The sequence below is a fragment of the Lethenteron reissneri genome, chromosome 18, assembly GCF_015708825.2.
Source record: "Lethenteron reissneri isolate LAM-NWPU_2019-01 chromosome 18, ASM1570882v1, whole genome shotgun sequence".
Classification (NCBI taxonomy): Eukaryota; Metazoa; Chordata; class Hyperoartia; order Petromyzontiformes; family Petromyzontidae; genus Lethenteron; species Lethenteron reissneri.
This window is the reverse complement of record NC_083796.1, coordinates 8889145-8907868: the sequence shown is the minus strand read 5'-3', so window position 1 is coordinate 8907868 and position 18724 is coordinate 8889145. Positions and strand designations below refer to the sequence as shown.

The following is an 18724-nucleotide window of genomic DNA, read 5'->3' as shown; positions in this document are numbered from 1 at the left end:
ACCTCTCTCCATCTCCCTCACCTCCCTCCATCTCCCTCACCTCCCTCCATCTCTCTCACCTCCCTCCATCTCCCTCACCTCCCTCCATCTCCCTCACCTCCCTCCATCTCCCTCACCTCTCTCCATCTCCATCACCTCCCTCCATCTCCCTCACCTCCCTCCATCTCTCTCACCTCCCTCCATCTCCCTCACCTCCCTCCATCTCCCTCACCTCCCTCCATCTCCCTCACCTCCCTCCATCTCCATCACCTCCCTCCATCTCCCTCACCTCCCTCCATCTCTCCTCACATCCCTCCATCTCCTCACCTCCCTCCATCTCCTCACCTCCCTCCATCTCCCTCACCTCCCTCCATCTCCTCTCACCTTCCCTCCATCTCCCTCACCTCCCTCCATCTCCCTCACCTCCCTCCATCTCCCTCACCTCCCTCCATCTCTCTCACCTCCCTCCATCTCTCTCACCTCCCTCCATCTCCCTCACCTCCCTCCATCTCCCTCACCTCCCTCCATCTCCTCTCACCTCCCTCCATCTCTCTCACCTCCCTCCATCTCTCTCACCTCCCTCCATCTCTCTCACCTCCCTCCATCTCCCTCACTCCCTCCATCTCTCTCACCTCCCTCCATCTCCTCACCCTCCCTCCATCTCTCTCACCTCCCTCATCTCCATCACCTCCCTCCATCTCTCTCACCTCCCTCATCTCCTCACCTCCTCATCTCCCTCACCTCCCCATCTCCCTCACCTCCCTCCATCTCCCTCACCTCCCTCCATCTCCCTCACCTCCCTCCATCTCCCTCACCTCCCTCCATCTCCCTCACCTCCCTCCATCTCCCTCACCTCCCTCCATCTCCCTCACCTCCCTCCATCTCCTCACCTCCCTCCATCTCTCTCACCTCCCTCCATCTCCTCTCACCTCCCTCCATCTCCCTCACCTCCCTCCATCTCCCTCACCTCCCTCCATCTCTCTCACCTCCCTCCATCTCCCTCACCTCCCTCCATCTCCTCACCTCCCTCCATCTCTCCTCACCTCCCTCCATCTCTCTCACCTCCCTCCATCTCCTCACCTCCCTCCATCTCTCTCACCTCCCTCCATCTCTCTCACCTCCCTCCATCTGCTCCTCACCTCCCTCCATCTCCCTCACCTCCTCCATCTCCCTCACCTCCCTCCATCTCCCTCACCTCCCTCCATCTCCATCACCTCCCTCCATCTCTCTCACCTCCTCCTATCTCCCTCACCTCCCTCCATCTCTCTCACCTCCCTCTATCTCTCTCACCTCCCTCCATCTCTCTCACCTCCCGCCATCTCCCTCACCTCCCTCCATCTCCCTCACCTCCCTCCATCTCTCCTCACCTCCCTCCATCTCTCTCACCTCCCTCCATCTCTCCTCACCTCCCTCCATCTCCCTCACCTCCCTCCATCTCCCTCACCCTCCCTCCATCTCTCTCACCTCCCTCCATCTCTCTCACCTCCCTCCATCTCTCTCACCTCCCTCCATCTCCCTCACCTCCCTCCATCTCCTCACCTCCCTCCATCTCTCTCACCTCCCTCCCATCTCCCTCACCTCCCTCCATCTCCCTCACCTCCCTCCATCTCCCTCACCTCCCTCCATCTCTCTCACCTCCCTCCATCTCCTCACCTCCCTCCATCTCTCTCACCTCCCTCCATCTCTCTCACCTCCCTCCATCTCCCTCACCTCCCTCCATCTCTCTCACCTCCCTCCATCTCCTCACCTCCCTCCATCTCTCTCACCCCTCCATTCATCTCTCGCACCTCCCTCAATCTCCTCACCTCCCTCAATCTCCCTCACCTCCCTCCATCTCCCTCACCCATCCTCCATCTCTCTCACCTCCCTCCATCTCTCTCACCTCCCTCCATCTCTCTCACCTCCCTCCATCTCCCCACCTCCCTCTATCTCTCTCACCTCCCTCTATCTCTCTCACCTCCCTCCATCTCCCTCCCTCCTCCATCTCCCTCACCTCCCTCTATCTCTCTCACCTCCCCTCCATCTCCCTCACCTCCCTCCATCTCCCTCACCTCCCTCCATCTCCCTCACCTCCCCCCATCTCTCTCACCTCCCTCCATCTCCCTCACCTCCCTCCATCTCTCTCCACCTCCCTCCATCTCTCTCACCTCCCTCCATCTCCCTCACCTTCCTCCATCTCCCTCACCTCCCTCTATCTCTCTCACCTCCCTCCATCTCTCTCACCTCCCTCCATCTCTCTCACCTCCCTCCATCTCCCTCACCTCCCTCCATCTCCCTCACCTCCCTCTATCTCTCTCACCTCCCTCCATCTCTCTCACCTCCCTCCATCTCCCTCACCTCCCTCCATCTCTCTCACCTCCCTCCATCTCCCTCACCTCCCTCCATCTCCCTCACCTCCCTCTATCTCTCTCACCTCCCTCCATCTCTCTCACCTCCCTCCATCTCTCTCACCTCCCTCCATCTCCCTCACCTCCCTCCATCTCTCTCCACCTCCCTCCATCTCCCTCACCTCCCTCCATCTCTCTCACCTCCCTCCATCTCCCTCACCTCCATCTCCCTCACCTCCCTCTATCTCTCTCACCTCCCTCCATCTCTCTCACCTCCCTCTATCTCTCTCACCTCCCTCCATCTCCCTCACCTCCCTCCATCTCTCTCACCTCCCTCCATCTCCCTCACCTCCCTCTATCTCCCTCACCTCCCTCCATCTCTCTCACCTCCCTCCATCTCTCTCACCTCCCTCCATCTCCCTCACCTCCCTCCATCTCTCTCACCTCCCTCCATCTCCCTCACCTCCCTCCATTTCTCTCACCTCCCTCCATCTCCCTCACCTCCCTCCATCTCTCTCACCTCCCTCCATCTCCCTCACCTCCCTCCATCTCTCTCACCTCCCTCCATCTCCCTCACCTCCCTCCATCTCTCTCACCTCCCTCCATCTCCCTCACCTCCCTCCATCTCCCTCACCTCCCTCTATCTCCCTCACCTCCCTCCATCTCTCTCACCTCCCTCCATCTCTCTCACCTCCCTCCATCTCCCTCACCTCCCTCCATCTCTCTCACCTCCCTCCATCTCCCTCACCTCCCTCCATCTCTCTCACCCTCCCTCTATCTCCATCACCTCCCTCCATCTCCTCACCTCCCTCCATCTCCCTCACCTCCTCCATCTCTCTCACCTCCCTCTATCTCCATCACCTCCCTCCATCTCCCTCACCTCCCTCCATCTCTCTCACCTCCCTCTATCTCCCTCCCTCCCTCCATCTCTCTCACCTCCTCCATCTCTCTCACCTCCCTCCATCTCCCTCACCTCCCTCCATCTCTCTCACCTCCCTCTATCTCCCTCACCCTCCCTCCATCTCTCTCACCTCCCTCCATCTCTCTCACCTCCCTCCATCTCCCTCACCTCCCTCCATCTCTCTCACCTCCCTCCATCTCCCTCACCTCCCTCTATCTCTCTCACCTCCCTCCATCTCCCTCACCTCCCTCCATCTCCCTCACCTCCTCTATCTCCCTCACCTCCCTCCATCTCTCTCACCTCCCTCCATCCCTCTCACCTCCCTCCATCTCCCTCACCTCCCTCCATCTCTCTCACCTCCCTATATCTCCCTCACCTCCCTCCATCTCCCTCACCTCTCTCCATCTCCATCACTCCCTCCATCTCCCTCACCTCCCTCCATCTCCCTCACCTCCCTCCATCTCTCTCACCTCCCTCCATCTCTCTCACCTCTCTCCATCTCCCTCACCTCCCTCCATCTCCCTCACCTCCCTCCATCTCTCTCACCTCCCTCCATCTCTCTCACCTCCCTCCATCTCCCTCACCTCCCTCCATCTCCATCACCTCCCTCTATCTCTCTCACCTCCCTCCATCTCCCTCACCTCCCTCCATCTCCATCACCTCCCTCTATCTCTCTCACCTCCCTCCATCTCCCTCACCTCCCTCCATCTCCCTCACCTCCCTCCATCTCCCTCACCTCCCTCCATCTCTCTCACCTCCCTCCATCTCCCTCACCTCCCTCCATCTCTCTCACCTCCCTCCATCTCTCTCACCTCCCTCTATCTCTCTCACCTCCCTCCATCTCCCTCACCTCCCTCCATCTCCCTCACCTCCCTCCATCTCTCTCACCTCCCTCTATCTCTCTCACCTCCCTCCATCTCTCTCACCTCCCTCCATCTCCCTCACCTCCCTCCATCTCTCCCTCACCTCCCTCCATCTCTCTCACCTCCCTCCATCTCTCTCACCTCCCTCTATCTCTCTCACCTCCCTCCATCTCTCTCACCTCCCTCCATCTCTCTCACCTCCCTCCATCTCTCTCACCTCCCTCTATCTCTCTCACCTCCCTCCATCTCCCTCACCTCCCTCCATCTCCCTCACCTCCCTCCATCTCTCTCACCTCCCTCCATCTCCCTCACCTCCCTCCATCTCCCTCACCTCCCTCCATCTCTCTCACCTCCCTCCATCTCCCTCACCTCCCTCCATCTCCATCACCTCCCTCCATCTCTCTCACCTCCCTCTATCTCTCTCACCTCCCTCCATCTCCATCACCTCCCTCCATCTCTCTCACCTCCCTCCATCTCCCTCACCTCCCTCCATCTCTCTCACCTCCCTCCATCTCCCTCACCTCCCTCCATCTCTCTCACCTCCCTCCATCTCTCTCACCTCCCTCCATCTCTCTCACCTCCCTCCATCTCTCACCTCCCTCCATCTCCCTCCCTCCATCTCTCTCACCTCCCTCCATCTCCCTCACCTCCCTCCATCTCTCTCACCTCCCTCCATCTCCCTCACCTCCCTCCATCTCTCTCACCTCCCTCCATCTCTCTCACCTCCCTCTATCTCCCTCACCTCCCTCCATCTCTCTCACCTCCCTCCATCTCTCTCACCTCCCTCCATCTCCCTCACCTCCCTCCATCTCTCTCACCTCCCTCTATCTCTCGCCACCGTCTCGCATTTGCGTGAGATACACGACTGGGATAGAGAGAGGGTGGACGGGCAGTAGACAGACGTGAAACCAATGCACGCGTGAACCCGGCTCAAAGCTGTGGGCTGCCCGGGCACCAGGAATCCAGCCAGGCAGGCACAAATCCAGCCGGCAAAACTTTTCTCATGTACCTAGTGCCGGACTAAGCTAGTGCGGGGTCTGTAGCATATGTTACAAAGGGGCCATATAAAAAAAACTAATATTAAATTTTTTTTTACTGGCATAGTAAAGTAATTGTATTTTTTTATTTGCTATACGGCCAGAAAATACGACAAATCGCTAACCTCAAACACCCAGTCGTTCATAAAAGTTGAAGGCGGTATAGTACTATAGTGATAGAGCAAGTGCAGATTCACTGCACCGGAATTGATAGCTTGAAAGCATTTTTCGCGGGGCCCTTTGAAAGTGCGGGGTGGAGGGGGGGGGACTTGCATATGCTACTTTTGCTACTTGGATAATCTGGCACTGCATATACCCGTAGTAATGATGTCACCTCGAGGTCTTTAATCTACATTTCTCAGTCGATGGCACACTGGCAATTATCAGCAATGGATAGTTTATTTCCCTTGGTTTAAAAACAATTATGATTTCGTAATCACTCAACAAATCTGTACTGAGATGCAATATCGCTCATTTAAAGTTTCATTAAGACTTCATAAATACTTTCAGAAGGGTGTTCTATGTGAAAATATTCGTTCATTATAATTTATCTTACATTCCTTCCTTGGTTTAAGATATACCTTTTCTTGCACATGTGGTTAGCGAACCCTTACGTGAGTTGGTGTTTACTGTGTTACTTGCCAGTATTCACTTAATTGTGCATCACTTGAATGTTGTTTTCCCCCAATGCGTTTGCTGCTCATTGCCTGCAATGTTATGATTTATTTGCTGAAGCTTCCTTCATTTCACCAAGGTCCTCCACGGGTCATTCTTGTAAAACAGCTTGAGGCTGAATGTGTCTCACACGCGTAAACAAATAATATCAATCAAGAATGAATTATAAATTTAAATGCTACGTGACATAACCAATGTCCTACATTTTAGGTATGAAATGGAACACTTGACAATTTGCTTATTTACTGCATAGCCCAGTGACAATGTCATTAAAATGTATATGTATAAAAAAAGAATGTGCACAAACGTATATCAATACTGCTTTGCATTGCAGTTGTTGAAAATAACCCATGTCGTGTCTGTTTTAGCAGTATGTCCAAGCTTATCGCCATCTGGACGAGGCACGAGATGACATGCACATTATGTATCTGTCTATACATGGATCCACGTTTTAAAAGATATATTCTGTGTGTCCTTAATTGCATGCATAGCTGAATCCATGATGGAAAACATTGCATGGATGTGCTTGGTGTAAGACCTGGAATTATGTAGCAATCCCGAGACACTGATGGACAAATTATAGGGCTCTCCCTATGACTGTTAAAATGTGCCATTAATTTTATTGCTTCCATAACAGACAAGACCTCATCTTTTTAAATATTTTTTTTTGCTCAGAGGTCAAATATATGCACGAGTTTTTCCCTATACACTCTTCTTAGAGATGAAGATTGTATGATAGAAATGTTGAAATTCCATACAATGTTACTTTAAAATATTGCCCTTGTAAGAAAAGCGTTGTATTCGTTGCATGTCATTACTGTGCCCCCTACTGTCACACATGCATTATACCATTTACATTCGTCGAAAGGTGATAATAATAAAGTATTAAACATACAGTAATGTCTTGCAAAATAGTATTGTCTTGTATAATTAGAGTATTGCGTGTACAGTTTGTACAATAGATTGCACTTACTCTATAGATTAGAGTTGCCACCTGTCCGGCTTTGACCCGAACAGTCTCTGAATTTGAATATCTGGTGGCATTATCTTCAACTTCGCTACAAAAAAGACTGCACATTTTTGATAGACCTGGGCTGAATTAGAAATATATCTGGTTTTGTGTGTCGAAAAGGTGGGCAACCCTAGTCCATATACATTAAACTGTACTAGGTGTACACCAGAGTGTGTGTGTATATTATGACTACTCGGTTCAATGTTGTGCTGCATTGGAAATTAAATGTGAAAAATACACTCACTTGGTTTAACCTTATGTTCTCTAATACGAATAAAACCAGTGAAACTCATTTGGATTTCGCTATTTACAGGAAGAGAATTTGAAATTCAAAGAATGGATAAGGATGTCCAATCTACCCATGCTGCAGATTCGTTTTTCTAAACCTTTGTTCACGCGGTATGCTATGATGCATTTTCATTTTCTTTCATGTTAATGTACCTATTCAAAATATATTGTAAAAGTCTATTAGTTTCACGTGAAATTTACACAGTAGTGGTGTACGTATACATGAATATGCGAACTCTTCTTCTTGGTTCTTTCAGTACAGTCACATAGAAGGGAAATAATAAAATAATAAAAATAAAACATAATAAAATACAATTATCACGACGTTTCGGCCACAACGCAAGCAGCCGTCCTCAGGTGAAGAACAGGTCTGTCGGAAAGACAGCACCAAGCTTGGCAGCGTATATTTTAGCTGGGTTAGGGGAGGAAGGGCGCCTTGACAAAGCAATTTGCATATCAACAGAGGAATTTAGCATATTTATGGTAAATGCAGATATAGGATTAGTCACTACTTGTGGAATGCGTAGGAGGTGGGGGGGGGGGGTCTCAAAGTCATATTATGCCCGTGCATTATGTAGGATTAGCAGCAACAAAGGGAGGAGGTAGGGTTAGCAATAATAAAGGGAAGGAATTTTAATAGTAAGGAGCTGCAGCAGCCAAACCACCACGTAAAAAAACTAAAATATAAACTACATCAATATCACCAATATACTAAATATACTTTCCAATAAGCTGAGCTACTAACAGTAAGTCATACATTACAATTCTATGTCGCAAAAAATATAATATGCCTCCAGCAATTTTTTTTCCCTTACATCACACGGATCTACCCCGTACTATATACTGCCATGGACAAACCCAAAATTTAATTATGTACTGCATTTCTATATACCCCCCTATACCTTAGACTATACATATGTTTTATTTTAATTATTTTATTATTTCCCTTCTACGTGACTTTACCGAAAGAACCAAGAAGATGAATCCCTGCAGTCACGAAAGCTTTAAATCGAAATGCGAACTCTTGTTGAAACGAACAATACGCACAATACCTCATATTTAGATGGGACATTTTGAAAAGTTCCTCATCATAAATGTGGTTACAAAGAGGGCATGGCATAGACAGCTGGTGCGGTGCTGACATTGATGGCATAATTCTAGAGGGATATTCACCGTTACTGACAGCGTTGTGTGGCTGGTGTAAACTTTAATTGCTAAAGAAGCATATTTTAAACACTAAAAACGATGGCTTTTATCAAAACACAAATAAAAAAAACTGTTATGCTCGTCATGAATGCATTCCAACACAAATTGAGGTGTAAACGTTATTTAAATACAACTGCAACTCAAGATTAAATGAGTGTTTGAAACATATATTTTTGTAATTTCTATTATAACCTATTACAGGAAAATATATAAAACAAAAATACGTACTGTTATGTGATTACATTTCAAGAATGGTCCTTCCAACTGAAAGATGGAAGAAGTCTCGCCATTAATCAAAATGTTAGCCTATTATGCATTTGTTTTTTTCTCTTGAGGCAATGCTAATGATAAATGTGGTGGTGTTTTTAAACATTTATCATGCTTGTTTTGCGATTAAATGCTTTACAAAAATGATTAGCATGGACATATGATGACTTAAAGCTTTCGTGACTGCAGGAATTCATATTATTTGGGTCTTTCGGTAAAGTCACGTAGATAGGTTCAAAGAAAGTTTTTTGTTATTTATTTTTGAACCTATCTACGTGACCTTACTGAAAGACCCAAAGAATATGGACATATGAGTCATGTGTACGGTCTCCCTAAGTTTACTGATATTTACAATATGGTAGGAACTTTGTTTGCCTGGCCGTTATTATTCACCTTTTCTTTTTCAGTGATTGGTGATTATTTTGTACAAAGTTGTACAAGAGAGTGTGGTGATTTATATACAATAAAAAAATATATTCTAGTTCCGAATACTTTATATTAAGTTGCATCGCAAAAAAAATTCTTTCTCTGCTCTACTTTTTATGGTACATGTAATTACAAGATTGTCAACTTCCTCTGCACACATGAATGATATAGCCTTAGCAGTTCTCAATATGCTACTGTCATAAACAAGAAACGCTCACTGCCACCAACTTTTACAAATAGGTAGGCAGGCGTTTGCATCACGTGATATTAATTTGCCAGGGCAATGGTGTACCCCAGCCATGGGTAACAGTAAAGTACTGTACAGTCGTGGCAAATTATATCTAAATCCAATACGCATTCACCATATTCTTAGGTTATTTCGGTAAAGTCACGAAGGTAATTTTTTCTTATAAAAGTAAAATAAATTAAAAATCACCACGTTTCGGAGGCAACACAAGCTTCCGTCTTCAGGTGGAACCGTCACAGCCTGAAGACGGAAGCTTGTGTTGCCTCCGAAACGTCGTGATTTTTATTTTAATTTTACTTTTATTAATTAAATTTTTTTTTACCTACGTGACTTTACCGAAAAAACCTAAGAATATGAATCCTTGCAGTCACGAAAGCTTCAAATCTAGAATTAACGCATTCATCAATTCACTAAAGTATGCTTATGGTTTGGTGTGGGTAAGCCTTCATCCACATAGTGGGTTAACAAAGGGTTCTACTCTTGTAAAATATTGATTACGCTAGGGAATACGTCTCAAAGAGCATCATGCACTTCAATTGTTATATATGGTTCGTAAGGTAATCCAGTCATGCAAACACTTTAAAGAACTCCCAGGGATTAAAATATAAACTAGATTAACTGTATTCTCTGCAGATATCACCAATGTGGAATTGAGTTTGTAACCTTCAATTATTATTACTGTACAGTATTTCCTAAATTCACCAAGCAAGTTATATAATCCCTTTGGCATAGAATAGGCTGTATTTGGTTGTGGATTTTATTCTAGAAATGTAATTTGAAAATGTTGGTTCATAATATGACCACTGGACAAATGTAACAGAGAAAACCTCCAACTGCATATTTCCTGCAATATAATCAATGATATGTGAAAGTATAGTAGTGTGTTATTACGATAGCTGATTTAACCTTGTAATATTGTTTGCTTTCTATGACATTGAAAATCCCTTCAGGGATTTGTATAAAATCTAAACAAGGAAATATCCACAACCTTGTCATTTATGAAGATGGCAAATCAAATCGACACATGAGTCTGTGAAGCTTTGAACTTACAGTAAGTTGTGTGGCTATTAGCCTAATTGGTTTGTTACACTGGCGGTATGCACAGTCCCTTCATTTCATTTAGTTTTTTTCTTTCTCTGGATGATTGCCTAGTTATCCTTATACAGGACAGGTATTTGCTTATCAATTTACTTTTGTTTTACTGTCAGTCATTGCAATGTGCACAAAATTGTCTTGACACGTGCATTGATGCATTCTAGATCAGCGTTGGAGTCTGCACTATTTATGAGAAAGTTACTAAATATTTGATAAACGTTACAGCTCTCAAGCAGAAAAACAAAGTTATCTAAATGTCTACCTTATATTCCCAACAGATACAATTTCTACTGGGTAAAGAAAGAGCCTCAGATACATTTTAACAGATACATCACCTAGGCTGTAATAGAATATTCCATTTAAAATTTTCATAACATGTTAGATTTAAGTGCAAGTTCCTTTGAAGTATCTCCAGAAATGTCAATACAATAAATGGCACTTTAGATCACTGGCTTGAAACTACATATTGAACATAAAAATAGCGAAATCTTTTGGAATTAATCATTTATCTGTTCATCGCAAAACACATCTATAGAGTTAGAAAAGTAAACTTGTTTCAGATGCTTGCCCAACGTTTGAAAAAAACATACTTTTTTTTTATTGCGACCAACTTTGGGCCCAAATGTTATGGCTTTTGCAGACTGCAGACCATTTCTCACTTCAATTTTCGAGCGATACACTTAGTTCGCTCAAAAGTGTCACTATTATCGCGCCTCAAGCCGCGCACAAAGAAGCCGCTTTTCCACTTCTCGGGAATATGCAGAGACCCACCACAGTGACGTCACAATGAACTCATTAGCATACGAGCTGACTAGATTTCGCCACTCGTTTTCCACTTCACTTTTCTCCAGCGCACAACTGCACAAGCATGCCGGGTGTTGTTGCGCTGTACAAATTTGTCACCAATTTCCATGATAGTGGTGACAATTAATTTAAGTATTTTAATTGTACCAACATGTGTGCATTTGAAGCCAATTATCGTTTAATATAAGACATGCAAAATTCTATAAAGAAGCTATATGCAAATTGATATCTTAATTTCGCACAGCACGAGAGTGGAAATGAACACGTAAATTCAGATTTTGCTGCGTTAAGTATGAAGTTTGCACATTGTCATAAATGATGCACAATTGAATATTTTATAATTAATGCAATTTTACGATTTAGTGATGTATTGTAATTAAAGCTGCAGTACAGCCGTCAGCATCAGCCACAATTCACCGCTTTTATTTTTAATGTAAAAAAAGGCGCGCGGCAGAATTATTTAATTATTTCCACCCCCCCCCCCCCCCGCGCGGTGATTATTTATTTATTTTATTTGTAGCCCCCCCCCATCACTGCTGCCCGCCTACCTAGTGGGTGTGTGATGTCACGTGGCAGCTGCAACGAGTTGGCACCACCACCGACCGAGTCGTGCAGGTGTCGCCTCTCTCGGCGTACTCATGCTGGAGGAATCCGATGAGCTATTAAGCTCTTTTTTTCACAGGTGCCATGTCGGCGCTTACGTTTTTTTTTTTTCTACTTCGCCTGTTACTTGTGCGCACGTTTTGTTTGGCCGCGTTAAAGGCGAACTGGAAAACGACCTTGCCTGCGTGTTTCACGCGACACTTAAATTGTATCAGTGGCTTTACAAGATGGCTTTGAGGTTGTGGGTTTGTAGAAGGCCCCCACATTGATGCTTTAGTTCTCCCTCCCTCCCATCATCATCAGCCACGATAAATCTACGGGTGGGTAAATGCCACAATCCCACAATCCATCTCACTTATGCACATGCGCTAATCCAATCGCTCCACCGCTGCGGTAGTTATTGTCTTGGGCAAGTGCCGTTGGCTGCCATTCCTTCATCAGTGACCGTCTATCGGCCAACATTCCAATTACCCTTCTTAATAGTCAATACATTTTCTCCAATTTGCAACTGTTCTTTGATCTACTTGTGTTCCTCTTTCTGTATTTAAGTGGAATGTTCAGCGGGCATACTGTCGAGATTTTGTTCAATTTGTTTTTGTCATGCCAGATATCCACTGATTTAAAACGCTCTTAATTAGGCCCACACCTAACCAATTCTGTGATAAGACTTGTGCCATGATAAAGCAGGACGTGATCAATAAACGAAACAATGCATCAAACTAAGTAAAAATAAATAACTTGATACACATATTGCTGAACAGGTTTATAAACAGGGAGTGGAGTTAATGGAAAAGCAGCACACCGCAAATTATGTGCCATGGCATTATCAGTCAAATACATTTCAGCCATGTGCACTGCCTGCACACTGATACATTTAAAACAATATATGTTATGCCTCATTTATGAACCAGAATGGTGTCTGAAAACTGTCATACACATGCTTTTCACGTAACGTTGTAAATTAAAACATGTAGTTTTATCATGCATTCATATCCAGCCTCAAGGGTCTTTCAGTTCAATGTGAGTGTTTTTTTTAAGACCTCGGCCATCATTTATGTTTAGCGTAGTTAAAGTTCCCTCCTCTTCTAAGACATCTGGCCAGTTTTGAAGAGTAGGCCAAATACCCTTTAGAGGGGCCTCTCTAGAGCTCAGTCTCTCTCTCTCTTGTGGAGGACCAATCAATTGCACGGCTGCCCGTTCACTTTCCATTGTGAACACAAGCTGCACGTAGCCACTGGTCTTTATATCCATTCTGTGGGGCCACAATAACAATGATTCTGATTCTAGATAGTGGCATATAAAACTTGCAATTTTAAAATGTTGTCAGATTAAAATCAAACCATTTTAATATTTGACCTGGTAATAATATTCCTATAACCAGGTTTGGTTTCAGTTTCAAACCCACTTTCTGATTAAATCTCGATAATCTTGAGCCTATCACACAATATAAAAAATGTTACTTTTTTTCTACGTGTTTTTTTGCAATTTAATTTAACAAATTCATCTTTTCATTTCAAAACCATAAGATTGAGACTGGGAGCACTAACCCCATGTACACAATCGTACATCAAGACCAAAGCCACTTAGCTCCACATTTGCGTGTCAAGTTGTCTATTTTTAGTAGTATGTAAATCAGTTTTGAATTAAAGCACATTGACTTTAAATCGCTTGTTCGGTATTTGCATAGAAAATATTGATGAATAATAATAAGAAACATTGTGTATGCACAGATGTCTTCGGATTTTTTTATCAATGTGTATTTGTGATTTCTGTGCTTGGAGCTTTCACGTATATATTAACATATTGGTCATATTAGTTAGAAAATATGTTTATGACATTCCTAAAGGACAATAATAAGAAACAATTGACAAAGTATTTCACTTCTTTACATTGATTTTAATATTAAATAAGGCAATTAATAAACATACGGTCGCGATTAAAATTCTCCATCAAAACCATTTTACGAGTATTGCACAATTTAGCAGATGGACATAATATCATTATCACAATACAAAAGCAAAATGCCATACCTGAAATGCAGTTCAGAAATGTTAGTCTATATCGCAAAATACCATACTTTTGCCGTCTTTTAAAATAAATAATGTTTCAATAAAATAACTACACACATAAAACATGTATAAACCAGTGACACTGGCTGATTAGTAAACAGTAAATGCAACTGCATACTCTAATTAAAGTTTATCAAATACATTTTTTTTTATGTACTGGTCAAAATCATAACCAAAATATGTGAAACCTCTGCAACGGTAAGCAAAGCAATGTGCAATAAAGAATCATAGAGATATACTTCATAATAATTTACAATTAGACAATTCATTTAAAAAAATGTAAATCGAATTTAATCCCAATAAATATCAAAATATAACACCAAACAACATATTCTATAGTTAGTTAAAGATTGAGCCGTTGTGTTCGTGCTGTTAATTATTTCTAAGTTGTGTTGTGATAAATATGGTTATGAAGCCAGTGCACTTGAAAATTAATTTACTTGTGTTGATAAACCAACAATAATAGTTACACTTTTTCATCTACTCATACATTTTACCACAAAGAGCCAAATGAGAGCTGATATAAGCATATACTGCACGTTAAATACTGGTTACGCTTTAAATGTGCAAGTATTATGAACTGCAGCCAAGTGTCATTTCTGCAACTCAGCGGTGAATAAGGAGATACAAATGCCTATTATATTTCTGCCATTGCCTATTAGGTGCTCTTCAACTTCTTAAGGCAGGACATCCAGAATTCATGGGTTCTTCTCAATGGCACGGTACCACCCTTTCTTAACTCCACCCGCTAATCTCCCTTTTCTCGCAAAAAAGTCTGATACCATGCATTTGTATGTTGAACTTTTTCCGCACCATACGTGGCCAACCGTGCTAACCGGAGGTGCCTTTCTACGTACACGTTTTCCAGAGCACTCAAATACTGGCACAGCGTCGTACATTCGACTAATCCCTCAATCTTCTTCCCGAGCTAGAAGCTGCCTCATTTGCTCGACTTGCATGGAGTGACGCCTGATGATCTTCTTCCTTGGTTTTGCATCGCAGCTGTTGGGCGAGCTCGCTACAGTGGGCACCATCGGCTTGACCATCGCAGTGGGAGAGTTAGTCTTGTTTGTGCTGGCAAAGTCAGACATACTGTGCATGCTGCTGTTCGTGTTGATTGGTGGCAAAATTCCTGGACGCGTGTGAGCAAAGTGATCCATCAACAGAGTTCCAGATCCTCTTCGTTCTATAAGGCTTGGGTGTCGATGCTGAGACATCATTGTCGGGTTTCCGGCAAGACCGTCCAACGAATCCCTCGAATTTGACAACATAACCGTGTGTTTCCTGCGCTCCAGTGTGGCTTTTCCCAGGTCCACTGGAACAATAATGGCAGGCTCAGCCTGCAGTTGTGTGTCCGAGTTGTAGTGGTCATTGCCCAACAGCCGGTGGGCGATGATGTCACGCAAACCTGACGCAGCAGGCATTGCAAGGGTCTCGCTTATTTCTTCCACGGGGAGGGTGTTCCTTCGCGCCGCCAGATGACGCGGAGGCTGTCCAGCATTTTTCTCATACAACATCTTGCGAGACGCTTGCGCTGAGGAACAGTTCGACGAGGACGCTTGCTCGCCGGTGATAAATCTAAGGGGCGGCTCGTTCACCTCGAGACTGTGATGCCTTGACAGCGTATGCCGCTGGGCTGCCAGTAAGGAGTTAATTCCAGAAGCCATCTCATCAACCGCAGTGGCATGCTTCAAGGTGTCCTGCTGTGTCGCTGCGAGGTTGTGTTGGCCAGAACACGACGGTGCAACCAAACCCCATGGCTCTGACTTGAGTCTCTGCAGCTGAGGCAGCTTGGCACCGCTGCGCTTGACGCCTCCTCTCCTACTGATGTCATTCGGCGCGAGAGGTGCCAACTCATTTGATTTGAAAGCGAAAATATTTTCAGTCTCGTTGCCACCCGTGGCGCAAGGTGCTGAAACGGTTTTGAGCTCGATGTTTGTCGGCGAGGTGACCTCGGATTGCCGATCGCTGATGTTGGGCGAAGGAGGGGCGTTCAGGTACTGCTTCGTCGTCTTGCAGCCCGACGCGGATTTATCGGTGGTAATGATGATCACATCCTTGCCTTTTGCCTTGCATGCGTCCAGCAGGACTTTCAGAGTCTCCTTGTCGTCGGCATCGATGGCGTAGACGAGGGCAGAGGCACCGGAATGATCCTCGAGGCTTGGGTCGGCGCTGTTCTGCAGCAGCTGCAGGACCACGTCCGATCCTGCCCTCGTAATGCAAGCGTGCATCAGAGCCGTTTTGCCGGACACGTCCTGAATGTTGGGATCCGCCTTGTTTTCCAGGAGGTACTTGACCATTTTGAGCTTGCTGGCACTCTGAGAATCCATCTGTTTCGACCTGCAGGCCATCATGAGCGGAGTTTCGCCCTTCTCGTTGCTCTCGTTGATGTACGCGCCGCCCTCCAACAGCAGCCTGCTCAGGCGTAGGCGGCCCATGTACACGGCCTTCCACAGGGAATTGTTCTCCATCCTCAGCTCAGAGCACTCGTCCATCGTGTTCTGCCCGAATTGCACTCCTGACAACAGCAATCGACATGATGCATCCATTCATTAATTATTTTTTTATATAAACCATCGGGCACATCATTTTTTGGGTCATTGCCATCTATTGAAGAAATGTCATGCATTGGGAGTGTGTTTATTTCTGTTCCCGTGTGATAATGTTCTAGTATTGAATGAAATTAACAAAATCCATAATATCGTATTGCTTTACCAGACGATGAATCGCCATCCCAGTTTAGTGAATTGTAAAACTGTAAAACGCATTGTTTACAATGCATGCTGTACACATAATTGCTTTGCCAGCCGGCTAGATCTATCATAACCACCATCAGTGTTTGCAGAGCCAAATGCATTGCACGGATGACAAAATCCACGTCGGTATTTGATTTTACCGATTAAACATTTATGAAGAGCTTGCCAGAACACGCTACCCATAAAGGTACTTATTGATTTAAAGCAACGCACTGGAACAAACGCGAGCCACGTTGATCTGAAAAAAAGGATAGATGTTGTTACGTAACATAAATCTTGCAAGTGGCAAGTAAGCTAATCGTTACACCGTGACAGCAAAGCAAGTCAATGGCCACACGGTTTTTTTTCTACTAATGATCTTGCATGCCTTTGGTGTAATACAATTTTCACATTTACTATAGCATTAACATAGCATGGCCACATTTTAAAATCTGCACATCAGAAGAGCTACGTCTTTAGTATTCATGGGTGTTGCATGTACCAATAAATATATGCCACATTATCATAAATGAAACAGAGACTGACATAACAGCATTGCAAACCACTTCAGCGCACGCTGTAATTGTAAAAGTTACACACTTCATTTTCTGTCTTTCAATGCGGTAGGTTATTTTTTATAAAAATGCATTTCAATATATATTTGTCACATTGCAGGAAGAATGCAGAGGTTTGGTAACGAGAGTTTTGTAAAATGACATTTGAAGAATTCTTACCTCCTCTGACAGCCGTGAGGGTCCGTCCACGAAAGTGATGAACAATGTGCAGCTCGCAGACAATCTCACAACAATGTACACATCATTGTTACTTCAGTTTCTATCATCAACGTCGAGACACATGATGTTGGCTGGCTCTGAAGTATGAATAAACCAGCCCCGTCTTTGATGTGGCCACTCCACATCTCCTGTTAAAAATAAGGAAATAAATAATAAGCGCATAAGCCACTCCCAGCCGCTCGTGTACGTGTGCGTCGGCGAGAAATACCGGCGCTCGCCCAACGTCGCAGGCATCCGCAGTCATATTGTTGTTCGATGGTCACCTTCAATAACAATGAGAGCGCAAACAAAAGAAAAGGGAACAATAGGCGTTGGACGAACGCGTCGCAAGCGCCCACACTCCTGCTCAGGGGGGGAGCGAAGCCGTCGCGCGCACGCCTCGCGCCGCTGTGCGCGTGTCCGCGGCGAGCGAAGCCGCGTGCCCTTTTTTTTTTTGACGCCAGCTGTGCGCTTTAATTGCGTCGCCTACGCCTCCGCGACAAGCCTGCCTACCCGCCTGACTGCCTGACTGCCTGCCTGCCTGCCTGAATGCCTAACTGACTGACTGCCTGCCTGCCTGCCTGCCTGACTGCCTGACTGCCTGCCTGCCTGAATGCCTAACTGACTGACTGCCTGCCTGCCTGAATGCCTAACTGTCTGACTGTCTGACTACCTGCCTGTCTGACTGCCTGCCTGGCTGCCTGCCTGACTGACTGCCTGCCTGCATGTCTGCCTGCCTGCCTGTCTGCCTACCTGCCTGCCTGTCTGCCTGCCTGACTGCCTGGCTGCATGTCTGCCTGCCTGCCTGGCTGCCTGCCTGCCTGACTGTCTGTCTGTCTGCCTGCCTGCCTGCCTACCCGCCTGACTGCCTGACTGCCTGCCTACCCGCCTGACTGCCTGTCTGCCTGCCTGACAGCTTGCGTGCCTTCTTTCCCACCCACAAAGTCCCGGGGGGGGGGGGTGCCTATAGCTTTCTGTATCTGTCTTGTCTGTGGCTCGGTGACTTTTAGCTCCAATTTGCTTTGCTAATAATCTAATAGTCGATTGCATTCTTATTTTGCATTGGTGTAAAACATACTGCATGATAAAGGCTCGGGTCTTTTTTTCCCCTGATGCTATTCTAACAAATATTTGCCTGGTTGTGTGTGAGAGATGCTTGCCCTTGATGGTTGGATGGTTGGAAGCGGTCTGCTAGCGAGCCGCATCATTGCCTGCAGATTTGTTTTCGTGTCTTGCGGGATGGATGGGAAGACATATGGATGGATGGATGGGTAGATGGATGGATGGGGGATAGGTATCAGTTGATTTGAGTGTGGCGGGGGTGGGGGTGATGGGCGTGGTGGTTAAGAAAGCACCACGTGGGGATGTTCTTGATATGGAAACGAGGCCAGAATGACAACATTACACGTACACTGGG

General features: G+C 45.7%; 1 protein-coding gene across 1 annotated transcript; it reads right to left on the bottom strand.

Moving 5' to 3' along the window:
* Positions 1-13626: 13626 nt before the first annotated feature.
* On the bottom strand, positions 13627-17755 carry LOC133343834 (ankyrin repeat domain-containing protein 34C-like). Its single transcript, XM_061553735.1, has 2 exons — positions 17269-17755; positions 13627-16317 (listed from the first exon to the last, which is right to left on the bottom strand). Exon 2 carries the CDS (start codon positions 16292-16294, stop codon positions 14711-14713), a length of 1584 nt encoding a protein of 527 aa, XP_061409719.1. The 5' UTR covers positions 16295-16317; positions 17269-17755; the 3' UTR covers positions 13627-14710.
* Between the last annotated feature and the right edge of the window lie 969 nt (positions 17756-18724).

Coding starts and splice junctions, on each gene's coding strand:
- LOC133343834 (XM_061553735.1), bottom strand. CDS start 16,294: ATGGACGAGTGCTCTGAGCTGAGGATGGAGAACAATTCCCTGTGGAAG.